This window comes from Athene noctua, chromosome 3 (assembly GCF_965140245.1).
Source record: "Athene noctua chromosome 3, bAthNoc1.hap1.1, whole genome shotgun sequence".
NCBI classification, from domain to species: Eukaryota; Metazoa; Chordata; class Aves; order Strigiformes; family Strigidae; genus Athene; species Athene noctua.
This window is the reverse complement of record NC_134039.1, coordinates 22679049-22693690: the sequence shown is the minus strand read 5'-3', so window position 1 is coordinate 22693690 and position 14642 is coordinate 22679049. Positions and strand designations below refer to the sequence as shown.

At 39.1% G+C, this 14642-nt stretch overlaps 1 protein-coding gene across 6 annotated transcripts in view; it reads right to left on the bottom strand.

Annotated features, from left to right (window-relative positions):
• Positions 1-14642, bottom strand: part of SLCO1C1 (solute carrier organic anion transporter family member 1C1) — a 34217-nt gene that overhangs the window by 17395 nt on the left and 2180 nt on the right. For 3 of the 6 annotated variants that reach the window (XM_074902244.1, XM_074902247.1, XM_074902242.1), the window contains exons 2-9: positions 10666-10811; positions 7320-7461; positions 6375-6507; positions 5657-5778; positions 4562-4708; positions 3335-3433; positions 2310-2555; positions 1303-1467 (exon numbers count right to left, since the gene is read on the bottom strand). In XM_074902244.1, coding sequence (XP_074758345.1) covers positions 1303-1467; positions 2310-2555; positions 3335-3433; positions 4562-4708; positions 5657-5778; positions 6375-6507; positions 7320-7461; positions 10666-10794 — 1183 coding nt within the window. In that variant the 5' untranslated portion in view covers positions 10795-10811. Of the gene's footprint in view, positions 1-1302; positions 1468-2309; positions 2556-3334; positions 3434-4561; positions 4709-5656; positions 5779-6374; positions 6508-7319; positions 7462-10665; positions 10812-11094; positions 11150-14642 lie in introns of those variants that run through there. The other 3 variants (XM_074902245.1, XM_074902246.1, XM_074902248.1) reach the window with 3 other exon arrangements.

Below are 14642 nucleotides of genomic sequence, written 5' to 3'. Positions count from 1 at the left end.
TTAAGAAAAAGAAGAAATAGGAAAAGAGCTAAGGAAAGGGAAATAGACACTGTTAGTTCTAGTTGGTCCTCAGATTCTTTAGCAAGGATGGATTGGAAGAAAAAGGAAAAGGAGTAAGGAAAAACATCTTACTGCAGGGATGGCCACTCAGCCAGGATCTTTCTGTAGCCAAGCCATCACACGTTCTTCATTGAATATGGTCCCTATGCTGCGTGAAATCAGATGGATCCTAATCCTCAGTTTGCACATACCTGAAAGCTTAGCTCCAGAAAATCTTTAAATACAATGAGTAGTACTGTACTGAATGTAGGGATTTTATTCTGGACTTTTTCTGGCCATCAACTGTGCTTGAAGATTTCTCCTTGTTTTGAGGAATTTTGTGCCAGGAAATTCCAGCTTCTATCTTTAAGGAATTAACATAGCACAATGGATCAATACAGCTTTTCTGCATATGTATACCTCCGTTGCTGTGCAACTAATGCTGCTCTGAAACAAGGCAGTTCCATCTGCATTGGATTGATGTAAACCTCTTTGCTGTCTAATGCTATTGAATCCTTCGATCTCAGGAACTGAACCCAAGCCTGCATGAAGTTCAGCAACTGGGCAATGAAGTTCACCATCCTGAAGACATCTCCAAAACTGGTCACATTGGTACCCAAAGGCAGAAGCAGTTTCTCTCTCTGTTGTGCTGTATGGAAGGGCTTGGGAGACTAACTTCAAAGAGAAAGGCTCTTAGGTAAAGTTAGGGCAGAAATACTTACTTTTCCTTCATCAGCATTGCTTTGAGATAATGTGAGGTTTTTAACGCATGTATTGTGTGATCACTGATATGAATTTGACTTTCTGTTATTTGGCACAAACCTCTTCAGAAAGTAAGAAATGACTGGCAATATCACAGCTACTTTATGGTCAGTACTTTAGCACTCACTGAGCTGATCTTCATTTTGCTGAAATAAATGGGAAGCCATCAAAGGAAAAGATCTATCTGATGACAAACATGTATTTTAAAAATAATTATCTTTTCAATTATTCTCTTGTGCTGTACATACATTATTTTTCAAATTTCCAGTAAAATGGGAAATAAGGTATCAAATCATGTAATCTCTCACAGTAACTCTTGCATAGATAAACTCAGAGCTAACTAGTGCTAAAGCAGAAATTAATAACTTACCTTCCATGACCTACTACATAAAACCAAAGTAGGAATGAGAAGAAAAAAACCCCAAATTTTCCCTATATGTATGTATATGCCACTCCTAAAATGTCCATTTTTAAGATATCAAGAAGCAGATATAGCATTACCTATAACAAAATTAGTTTTTGAAGATGTTTGCCCATACTGTTGTTCAATATACTTTGGCTTATATGTCACCATGCCAATTAAAGAATTGAACTGAATGATACTTGCACACAAATAGAGAATGTAAACTGGATTCCCAAAGAGGTTCTTCAGTGATGGCAAGAAGTCTGCAAAACAAAATGGCAGAAATGACAACCAGGTCAGGGAGAGAATAACTGCTGTGAATAATGCTTTGCAATGTGTTTGCACTTTCCAGAGAAAAACAGCAGAATATTTCAGGAGGAATCCATGAAGTTCCATGAAGTTCCTAAGAGCTCCCCCATTTCTAGATGGGGATACAGTGAAACAAAATACTAAGTAACGATTTCTCTTGTTTTATACATCTTCTTTTGATCATAAATCAGGACTGATTTCGTTCCTCTGTGTTCTTAGCCACAGCACCTTTTAGCTTAATTTGGGGGCAAAGACTGCTCAGCACAGCTGACAGTAAGCACAGACATATTAAGTTACAGATTCAAGTGATGAGGGAACATGCTTCTGGCAAAGTAGGGCCAAGGAAATACAATTGTGCAAAACAGCTTGTGTTTAAATCCAGACAGCCTCCTAAAATACTGTATCTAGTCTGTGCCCATCCTTATTCTGATTAGATATTGTGTATGTTTTTCTAATGAACGACCTTAAAGAAAAAGGTTGAGCAAAAACTGAGATATTTTGACCCCCACATCTGCAACAGTCACTATTTGTGAATGAAAAATTTTTTCAGTTTCATGACATTTGTTGGGCCACTAATATAACTTTATAAATCTCAGCTGGAGAAATTCTGTATGAAAGAGCAGGTCCAGAGAACAATGAATAAAATATATTTGTGCGTACTAGTTAAGTGGAGAGTGACACCTGAGAGAAAAGAGTAATTATTTTTGGCTATTAAAATAGGGCCTCAGAAAGTGTAAAGTATAAAAGCTAGTGAGAGAAAGACTCAACGGTCAGGAAGGAAAGTCCAGTGACTTGCCTTTTGCCATCTCAGTGATCTTCACTTGTTGCTGATAAGATTTGTGTTGGTCCTTGTTATCCTCAGTGATGAACTTTGACTGCTCGGAAGAGGTACTGGAGTCCTTTCTGCTCTCTGGTTTTGGGAGATGCTTTGGCAGGAACCAGAAGGGGATGCCAGCCAGAATGCTAATCACACCTGCTATTAAGTAACCCAGCCACCAGGCTCCCACCCACTGCGCATCCTTGTGAGTTATTGTTACACTGTCTGGAGAAAGTAAAAAAATGGAGAAACAAATAAACACTCTTCAAGAAAGTCTGCTCATAACAAGGAAGGTGATTTTGCAGGGACTTCCTCCAGAGGAGTCAACCCCACCTCACCAGGTTTAGCTGTGCTGTGTGTCTCTACCAGTTACAGGAGTAATTATGGGGAGGCAATAAGGACTTGCTGATTCCTGTGACACAGCAGAAGCTTTCCCCTGACACCGCAGGGTCCCCAGCCATGCCGCTCGGAAGTCTCCAGAGAGGCTGTAAGGCCCAAGACATGGGGTAGTCCAGGTGGCCACGCACTTGCTCCCAGTCAGGCTGTTCTGCACAAAAGTGCCAGGGAAAAACAGGGTGGAAGGTATTTTCTCAGGATTAAGGCAATCAGGAGACCTGGTACCCATTACAAAACTGCTTTTCCAGGCAATGACAGTGTACATCAAAATGCACTCACACAGGACTTGGCAGGATTCTGAGCCTCAGTCCTGCCTCCACCTGGTGCCTGCTGTCACCGCAGAGCCTCCTCACCCGGGCAACTCCTGGGGACCACCAGCCACAGATATGCTGGGGCCGAGGAAGAGTCAGGCCTCCTACTTCCTCTATACCCATTCTTCTTGCTTTTCTGCATGGGGCATTGCACTGCTGTCATCCTTTTTATTTCATAAAGTGCCTGCTCTACCCCCACTAGACCCTTATGCCTAGAAGATAACTAGATAGTTCTTGGCCTAAAATAGGCATTTTGGAGCCTGACTGAATTTTTAAAACCTGAGTTTTCTGACTTACCCAGATCTACAAAGCCAATGTCAACATAAAGTTTGGCACACAGGGATCCTAGAAGAAAGCCAAATATTGGCCCTATAATTGCAACTGTCTGTACACAGCCTGCAATAGAAAACAGGGGACTGTTATGCTTCTGAGTTAAAAAGAGCAGTGGTTCTTGCTGCACCTAACAGCAAATTATGATATGTCATGGGTAACAAGTGATACAGTCTTAAAATACTGAGCCAATCTTTGCTCTCTGGCACGTTAGTTATGCAAGTTAGAACATTTTAAAGAAGAAAAAAACAACAATAAAATTTTCCCCACTATATTGACACTTCAACTATTTTTGTTAGCATACAATTAAAGAATGAAATTCTGCCCAAAAGGAAAAAAGTCAGGGAGCTTAATGTCTTAAACTCAATATCAGCACCAATCTATAATTTCTAGAAACTCTTTAGCTGACTAAATTAAACTGGAAAGCAAATGTCAATTATTTAAGTTAACTGATAACTTTGAGTTGTTGTGGGCACTGAATAGGCTGAAAAATCACTTTTCTTTGGTACCCAATATTAACACATTTCAACACACCCTCAGACAAACTTTCTGAATATTTTGAATTTTCAGAATTGGTCTGGAAAGCTGGGAAGACTGAATCTTTTACAGAGAGCGCCTGAGTTTTTGCCTTTTGCCAGCCTGGAAACTTGTCAAGACAAGATGCTTATGGGAAAGGATTTTTTGTTAATATTTCAAGTGAACGTGCAGAGGTGCAGAATGTGCAGACAATGAACACAAGAAAACAGTGATATCAACTTTTTAAAGCCTCAGCACTATTGCTTCTAATTCTACCTATACTTGGAGGGAATGTTTTGAGTGCCTGCCTGAAATTCTGTTTTGAGTCCTTAAAAGAGTACATGCTTTTTATCGCTTTCCAGAGAACTAAACGTGCAGAGGCTCAGCAGTCCACATCCAGAAGAATTAGGAAGATTAGGGTAACAGCAGGAACCTAAGGTCAAATTCTTTCCTCAAATTAAGATAATGGAACTGTGCTGGTATAATTAAATGGGAACTTGGTCCCTTAAATGTACAGGACTGTTAAATAAAATTTAATACTGGAAATTATGCAAACAAAACAATCAGGGCAAGTTAACTCAGTAACACTCATTCCATTATTCAGAATGACTCATTTGCCTCTGGGGAAAAATCCATTGGGAAAAATCCATTAGGGGAAAAAAAAGATATTTATTTTACCAATGTATAAGGCAGCATTCTCTTCAATGGCATAATCATCAATGTATGCAATTCCCAGAGGCTGGATAGGAGTTTCACCTATTCCACGCAAAAGATTTCCCAGTAAAACATAGATCCACATGGAAGAGCCTCCTTCTTTTTCACATCCTGGGTACATCACAAGAGAGACAATAATGATGTGTTTTTTCATAACTGTTTGACACTGAATGCATAGGACTTTTAAAATACTTCTAATATGGGAAAACCAGGGTGAAAACTGTAGAAAACATTTTGTGGGTGTGGGGGTGGCAAATTTAACCCAATCAGCTTGAGATGGACATGTTTAGCATGAACTGCTTCTGTCAAATAATCAGTAGTTGGCCAGTTTTATAAATTTGTCACCACATCCCATTTTAGAAACCTTTCTCACTTCCTTCTAACCAAAACTGGGATCTCCTAATGGAAAGATTTGAGCAATACTGATGATAGTGAGCACTACCAGCCACATCTACTCCACAGATACGAGGATGCAAACATACACATTTTGTGATGTGTAGAGGGTTTGATTTGCTCATCCACAGCTTATTCATGGTCAGGCATTAGTGAGGAAGGCACCTTGTCCATGAGGAGCTCGATGAACCCAGAGGGGTAACAGCTTTGTGCTGTGCAAGATGGGGTCAGCGAGCAGGGATAGAAAGAATAAGGGGGGTTTCGCAGGCTGGGAGAGCCAAGCAGCTATTTCTAGTGGCCTGAGACTCTGAAGGCACATTTCCTGGAAGAGGGAAGACCAAGACTTTCCAAGGTCTTTATGGGACACTGACGTTTTTGCAAGTCACAAAGCTGCAGAAAGTTGCTGAAGGAGACAGCAAAGCTGAAGGAAAGGCTTCAGCTTGAAAAAACTCTTGGAAGTGGGCACTGGCAGGCATATATATATATATTTATTTTTAATATATTTGCCTCAGCAAGTAGATCTGGCTTTTCTGTGGGAAATATTAATCTAATTACTTTTTTAAAAAAATTATTTTTTTATTCTAATAAACTATTAGATGAGAGTTTGGGAGTCTTTTGATGTATTTCAGTGTGCTTATCACAATAGCTAAGAAAGATCATTCCCACCTGCATTTATTTTTGCTTGAGATTTTTCCAAGGCTGAGAGTGGAGTTTGGCTTTTATCCTGCAGGCATGGAGAGATGCTAACAGTCGAATTGATGGTGGAAGGGAAGCTTTCATACTGATATCTGTTTATAAACCAAAGTAAACAGATCTGTTACTACCATGGAAGATATCTCCATAGCACTTAAGTGCAAATTTCATCTGCATCCAGTGTTGCAAATGATGGATTACAGGTGATAAATAGAACCCAGTTTATACCGTGGTAGTACATGAGAATTGTCCCTTTGGTTCTCTTTGTGTCACTGTGCTGCATTTCAGTTTAACTTTACTCTGTTACGATGCATGAATCTGTAATATTATCAGATTATCTAGATTATCAGACAGTGGGTCTATATTCTTCCTTGTGTTTAATACTCAAATTGTTTTCCTGAGTTTAGTCATCATCACTGAAGCTTCAACAGTTCTTAATTCATGTCAAAATGCAGCTAATCAAGATCACAGACTAATAAAGTAAGTTCATTGCAACTGAGAAGATCATATATGTTAAATTATGTGCTCTGCAGTAATAAGTCATTCCACAAAAAAAACCATTAAATTGAGTAACCACATCCATGTACGCTTAACTCCATGAGCATCTTCACAATCAATGCCTAAATATTTTAGCAATCTAGTGTTCAGTGTGCATAGCCCAGTTGGAAAATACTGATCACTTTGCACTTACCGTCCCATAAAGAACTGGGGCACTGCAATTAGGAATGTTCCAGCTGACATAATTAAGCAGCCTGCTCCAATTATTCTTGGCCTGTGAAGCTTTGCTCCAAAGTAGCTCACAAGAATTATGATTAGGAGGTTCCCTTTGAGAATACAAAAGGAAAACTGAGTTTTATGGCTTGTTGATAAGAGATCCCCTAAAATACTGATTCCTACTGTGTGGTATAAGCAGTGATTTCAGGGGGAGAGGGCTTGATTGCATGGGGTTGGTGTTTCTCTCTCTTTCCAGACATTCTTACAGGAGCCCAATGCCTTCCATGATAAGAAAACCATAAACTTTTGGATAAGCAGCTGGAAAAGAGGAGAAGGACTGTTGCCAGCTGAAGAGAACAAATAACCAGGAAAGAAGGAAAAGAGGGAATCAAACAGAGTTTTATACATTTAGGTTAAGATTTAATTCCCTTGAATACCACAGTCCACTGACCACCCACAAGATAAATTCAGTAATCCGAAATCATAAGAAACAATGTCACACTGGAAACCTTAGCGCAGGAAGGAAGAGAGGATGGACTGGACACTGAATGTAGATTACAGTTAGAGGTTTGTACTCTTGCTGCTCAATAAATCATGAAAGGCAAACACTTGTGGGGGAGATGGATTGCTGACAAAAAGAGAAAGAAAGCAGAAATCTGTACAGGTAAACTCTCATTCAACAGTCAAAATTTCAATTAGTATTAATTAGCTGGACATTAATCTTCTCAAATTACAGAATATTTAGAACTATGTTGAATTGCTTGTATTAGCCAACCAGTCCTATCCAACAGTCATGCTGATTTTTACTAGGTGAATGTTGCTCAGTTTTAATGGTTCAAGGAGATTCATACAATTGTTTTTCAAAATAAATTGCATCAGTGTTTTTCCTCTGAAAAGAAAAATTAGTTTCTATAGCACATACCGATTTCAAAACTGCCATCAATAATGCCAACCAAAGAGGAAGGGATATCAAATCTTCTTTCTATCTGTGTGATAGTGCTTTTTAAATAACTTCCTGACAGTGCTTTAGCAAAATAAAGAAAAGACAATGCACCAAGAAATATCTGTGAAAGAAATCGACAGTGATTAAAATCAGGCAGTACAGAAGGTTTTACTTCACTAATTATTTTTAAACAATTTCACATTCCCACCACTTCTTTTCCCAAATAACCACATCAATATTTCTCCTGCTTTTTATGAAATTGTTTTCATATGAAATAGTTTGATGATTTGTCCATTTCTTATGAGCAATAAATGTATAAACTGAATGTACTATCAGCCACTGCAAATTTCAGGTTGATAACAAAGATACTGATGTTTTGAAGAACAGAGACATATATCACCCCACTGATTTGTCTAAGGAGGACGTATCTCACACAATAACAATAAGGGTAAATATTAAGTGTGCTTGGTGGGGAGGCAAGTTATTTGGGCATTTTTTAACAGGGACTTTCCCATTTGGCTGGATTTTACAGTCCTATTCTGGTAAACTGTTCCCACTGAAGCCCAGGCTGTCAGGGAGGAAGAAGTCTCTGCCTCTTGTTACACCGCTCCATAAGTGACCTGCCAGGCAATTCTCTTCTAGGCTTGTCCTTTCCCCACCAGATCTCTTGCATGCTCTAATACATTTTCTTTTGATTGTACACTGCATTTTGCTGGGGGGACAATCTTCCCTCATCCATTTGTTTTACAGAGGCAGTTGTTTTCTCTTAGTTATCACTACATCTGTTTTAGTGTGTTAGTCTGAATCAGGAGTGGATTTTGGGAATGAAACTCAAACCCCTTTCACTGTGCTTTGGTACAAACTGCAAATGTGCAGACTGAATTCCTTTTACACAAAATTAAGCTGGAAGATGTGCTCTAGAAGGGCATTACATTCACTTCAATAGTCAACAGCTCTGCAATCTCTGGGACAAGACTAAGAACTGGTCTGAAGTATCTCCCCACCCTGCAGTACAGACTCCATACCACCAACTGTTTCACTCCAGCAGAGCTATGGGCTAAATTTACCTTCACTGAATGCAGCCTTCCTGAGTTTACAAACTTTAGGGATACTCAACTAGTCATGGAAACTACCTCACTGATTTCTTCCTTCAGATACAATTTGTGTTGACCAAATATATAGGGATGCTCTTTGTAAAAGTTGCTAAAAAACCCCTAAATCAGAATTTGAAAGACACAGTACTGTTTTGTATAGAGGCCTAGACTTTTGTCCTACTCCTTAGGCCTGCTCTCTGAACAATCACGCTTCCAGTAAGCAGGTGCTCTGAAGTGATATACTCACCTCCAGTGCAATAGTCCTTACAACATCTCATTTGACAAGGCACATTGGTAATAAGACTGGCATCACTGTTAAATGCAAATTCTTGTGTTAAGGTTCAATGCACTATCCAGTTCTGGTTATTCCTCCTTTAGAAACACTTGTGGGTAAATGAATACTATCTGGTTCTTACTTCCCACAGTGAGGGCTCTCAAAGTGCTCTCTAGTAAAAATATTGCCATAATATTTTACATTTCCTGTGTGTTTATGCCCTTGAATTTTAAATAGCAATGCAAAAGCAAATGTATTTTTTCACAGGAAAATCATATAGGTGAAACTAGAACTTCAAATGTCTGTCTCTCTTTGGCACAAATTTTTTCTACTGGGCTTGCAACTGTCACAGAAGGAAGGTGGAGATCATGTGCAGCGATGGAAAAACTCTCCTGATTTAGAAGTGGGACAGCAGGATGGACATGATTTCCCAGTCTTTCTGGTTAAAAGTAATTTTGACACATGGAAAGCCTGATAATCAGTAAAAACAACCTGCTGAATCTGCGTATTGTTTTGATAACATGTTAAACAACTACAGATTTGAAGCAGACCTTTTTGTGACTTAGAAATTTCTTTAATAACTTCATACTGACTCATTAAGACATAATCAGAACTGAAAAAGTGTTAGTTCACCCAAAAAAAAAGGGGGTTTCTAAGTCCCTACTGGAATAGGTTAATCATATTGGTTTGGGTTCCCAGAAGACACATTTTTGGGACAGAAAGAAACAGCCAAAGTATTATTCCTTTTCTGGTTTTGGAGCTAATAAGATGATTCCTGACTGGCTAATCTGTGACTGAAGGTTTATTCAATGAAGGAATTGGATTATTGTTGCAGCAAATGGAGGAAAAATTATAGAATTACTATTATGCCACAAATTTAATTAATATTACTCATCTTCTATTACAAAACAGGACCCCATTTCTGGGCCTCTACAGGATCAGAAAAAATCAAGAATATTCAGGAATCAAAATATCTTTATAGCAGTCAGACTCAATAAATCCTGCAATATCTTAACCACTTTGCATAATTTTTAGACTTCAGGTCAACTATTGCTGAAGTCATTGACTGTATTGGGAGCTGGATTAGTATCTGGAAGTAGATATGTGAGAGAGAAAGAGGACAACAGAAATAAAGACTGCAAGATGAAAAACTGGTCAAAGTCAAAGACTCATTTACCATATAAATCATCTCATCTCACCATTGTATGGTGATTTAGTGAGACCTCACTCAAGAGAGTGTCAGCATTTTACAATCTGGCTTTGGAAGACAGATAGAGACAGTAAGCAAAGCATCATGCTGCCTCCTGTACCCCAGTGTCCCACACAGGGTGGAATGCTCATCCAAGATACAGCGATCCTACTGTCAGGTGGGTACAGCTACATTTTGAAGCTTAAAGCAGGGAGCTTCCATTGTCTTAAGGAAGTACTTCTCATGGGAGAAATAAATGCAGATGCAGCAGTTATACATCTGCAGTTTCTTTTCAAAGTCACCTCATGCAGAGTTCTCTCAAATCTGGAATATTACAATAATACTTCAATAATGTAGCACTCAAAACACATGGACATAATACAAAATATTATTTTTCAGAGCTCAGAAGACTGCCATGGCTACAAACTTAAAAAAGCAATATGTACTAACAGCTGTCTGTGGTACCTGTCTGCCAATTTCTGTTCTTAACTTCAGGAAAATAGGGTGGTGCTCTAAGGAGGACATAGTGACCTTTCAGATGACACTTGAAGTGAATATTACGCAAGCCACCACTAACATGGTAGATTTGAACATTGCCAAATGTTAGGCAAATACAGTTCTGAAGCAGACTCTTTTTGTGACTGAGGAATATCTCTAATAATTTTATATTGACTCATCAAGACATAATCAGAACTGAAAAAGGGATAGTTCACTAAAAAAAGAGGGTTTCTAAGTCCCTATTGGAATATTCAAAAATTCTTACTCTACCTTTATACCTCCACAACACGACTGTTTTTCCTTGGATGCAGAAGATTCAGACTTGAATGAAGATCTGTCAACCAGCAGGATTGGGTTGTTTGAGAAAAACTGAGTATTTTCTTTTGATGAAATCTCCATGATGATATTCCCTGCCTCTAAACCAGAAAACATGGAGAACATTTTAAAAGGGCATCCTATTAGCTCAGCCTCAAAAGCTTGTCATGTGACAGAAACACCCTGCTGTACTGTTTTCCCTACAACAGCAATTATCAAAGTTTACAATAGAATCTGACCAGTGCTCTGGATGTTTAATTATGGAAATTTGCAATCCAATTGCCTATAATAACGAAGATTAAATCATACTCAGCAAACATTTGTCATCTTCATTCTCTAGCTATCATCAATGTGATTTCATTTGACTATTTGACCAAGCATTACCGGGAGACTAAATGAGGCTTGTTAACATTTTAAACAACATTTCTGGAGCCTATATGTAAGTTCACATTTCTAGATGTGACTATATCTGCAGAGGTTTCTCAGAGCTGATCTCTGAATTTCCCATATATCTGGGACACTAAGTAATTAGATCAAAAGAAATCTAGACCCGTTAATGAGGGACTTGAATTGGTTTAGATTGAAACATTAGCTCTAATCGTATGATGTTAGCTAATGAGAGTTACACAACAATAAAGAGGTTTAGTCCCCTTTACCATTTTAGATAGAGCCTTAGGGCTCAGTGGTCAATTGTTACAGGAAAAATGTGAATTTGCTTCTTTGCAGGTAAATACAAAGAAGTAAAGAAAACTTAAATACTGCACTTTGAGAACAAAAGATATCAGTAATTCTTAAATCTCTACTTACATACTGCAGTACTTTGTTCTTAATTTCAATCTCTAAATCAGATCTGAAAATATTTATGAAATCAGCTTCTGTGTTCACTTTTAAGCAGCACTATGTTTCATGGAACTGCTGGCTGAAAATACATGTAGAAGTTCCTATTCTTTTATATTTGTCTAAAGACACAGATTTTATACGTAAAAAATATATATATGGTTTTATGTATACGTACATATACATGTACATACATGTATTTTCATGGCTTCCCAAGGGTCTGTTCAGTAGGTACTTGTGTTCCAGAAATGTAAGAAGTGAAAATAACAAAAGTATATCTAGATGCTAAGACTTGCTCATGCAAATACTTGCCTAGGCTTTGTTTATATATGGACAAGGGAAAAAGACTGAGGCTGTGGCACCAACATTTCACTGAGATGTCTCTATCACATCACGTGAAGTAAGAGCTACTGACAGCTACATATAAAGGAGAGATTTGCATTTCACACTGCCCTGACAGAGACTCTAATGTATTTTCTTGACTTTTTTTTTTTTTTAAACAGCAAGAACAAAATAAGAATGGTTTGCGCTTGCTGCAGAAAACTTATAACCTATTCGTGCTCTGCTTCTGACTTTCTTGTGATCATGGGAAAAGTCACATCATCTCTTTATGCCCCACTTCTGAAATTGTATAATAGGGAATGACAGCACATACCTCACAGCACTCACATGAGGATAAACTCATTCAAACTTGTGAGCATGGGCATGACACTCACATAAAGGTATGCTGCCATGTAAGCACATCAAGTAGCTTTTAGCTTATGTTTTGAAAAGCTCTGCATATTACTGCTACAGCAATCTCAGAATAAAAAAAAATTTAAAAAGAGGAAAAAGGAAAACATCTGAAACATAGTTAAATTAATTGTCCTTATCTCTGAGCAAAGCAACATCCAACTAGAAAAGGTCTGGAAGAGGAGCAGGTGGTCTGCAGAGTCTCCTCCATTGTACCCCATATGCAAGGTTGACCAAAAAAGAAAAAAAAAGCTGTGGAGATGTGGGGGTGGAATATGTGGAATATGACACACCGATGATTGACAGCAGCATACAAATTCATGTCACACCAAATTGGTACAATTCTTCTATGGACAGCAAAGCTTAAACAAAACTTACACTCAGCAGTATAAAAAAAATTTATTATAGTATTAAAATTATTAACATTTATTACCTGACTCTGGATGTCAGGTGGAAGTGGGCTAGGAATGACTGATAATCATACAAGTTTTACAGGCTTTAATGTATTCCCAAGTGTTCCTATGGCATGGCTTTAAGGAGGTCAGTATTTTTCAGGCCTGGAGCAAACTGCAACCATATATCTTGGAGTACCTGTTCAGTTGCCCTGACAATGCCTCTGAGAAAAACAACACAAGACAGAGAGCAAGGCAATGTGTCTGTCCTATGGTACCACAGCCTGCTGCAATATTAGTTTTAATCTTTCCTTTTTTGTGCAACCAGCATAAATATGAGTGTTCCACTCTAATCACAGGCTTGACTTATGCCACTCAAATACTTTTTGGCACCACTGGTATTATACTGGGAGTATTTGTAATACTCTGCCAACTGGATTGGGAGGTCAGACACAGCTGTAGTTTTATCTAAGCAGAGACCTGGCTGGTAAGGGTGGTCTCTTACTGACTCAGGTATAGTGACAATCTTATTTTTTTGCTGTATCTTGGATACCATACTTCTCCAGTGCCATGAAACATGAAGACAGATAGCCCATGTAAGCTCTTCCTTCCCACATGTGGCAGGAATATCAGCAAAACATAATCATAGAATCATAGAAGTGTTTAGGTTGGAAAAGACCTTTAAGATCATCAAGTCCAACCTAACACTGCCAAGTCCACCACTAAACCATGTCCTTACATAAGTGCCACATCCACATGTCTTTTAAGTATCTCCAGGGATGGTGACTCAACCACTTCCCTGGGCAGCCTGTTACAATATTAGACAACCCTTTCAGTGAAGAAATTTTTCCTAATATCCAATCTAAACTTCCCGTGCTGCAACTTGAGGCCATTTCGTCTTGTCCTGTTGCTTGTTACTTGGGAGAAGAGACTGACACCCACTTCGATACAACCTCTTTCAGGTAGTTGTAGAGAGCAATAAAGTCTCTCCTGAGTCTCCAGGCTAAACAATCCCAGTTGCCTCAGTTGCTCCTCATAAGACTTGTGTTCTAGACCTTCATCATCACAGAATCACACAATCAGAGAATCGTCTAGGTTGGAAAAGACCTCGAAGATCATCCAGTCCAACCATTAACCTAACATTGACAGTTCCCAACTACAGCATATCCCTAAGTGATATGTCAACTCTACTCTTAATCACCACCAGGGATGGGGACTCCACCACTGCCCTGGGCAGCCCATTCCAACACCTAACAACCCCTTCTGGAAAGAAATGTTTCTTAATATCTAGTCTAAGATAGATATCATCTTTGTTGCTCTTCTTTGGACACGCTCCAGCACCTCAATATCTGTCTTGTAGTGAGGGGCCCAAAACTGACCACAGTATTTGAGGTATTGCCTCACCAGTATTGAGTCCAGGAGGATGATCACTCCCCTATTCCTGCTGGCCACACTATTTCTGATACAAGTCAGGATGCTATTGGTGTTGGCCACCTGGGCACACTGCTGGCTCATATTCAGTCAGCTGTTGACCAACACCCTCAGGTCCTTTTCCACTGGACAGTTTTCCAGCCACTCTTCTTCAAGGCTGTAGCATTGCATGGCGTTGTTGTGACCCAAGTGCAGGACCCAGCAGTGAACGTTGTTGAACCAGTGAACCTCAATGGGTCAGCCCATTGTTCCAGCCTGTCCTGAACCCTCTGTAGAGCTTTTCTACCCTCAGGCAGATCAACTATCCTGCTCAACTTGATATCATCTGCAAACTTACTGAGGGTGCACTCAATCCCCTTGTCTGAATCATTGATAAATATATTAAACAGGACCGGCTGCAATACTGATCCCTGGGGGACACCACTCGTGACCAGCCACCAACAGGATTTAACTCCATTCACCACAACTCTTTGGGCCCGGCCATCCAGCCAGTTTATAACCCAGTGAAGAGTACACCTGTCCAAGCCATGAGCAACCAGT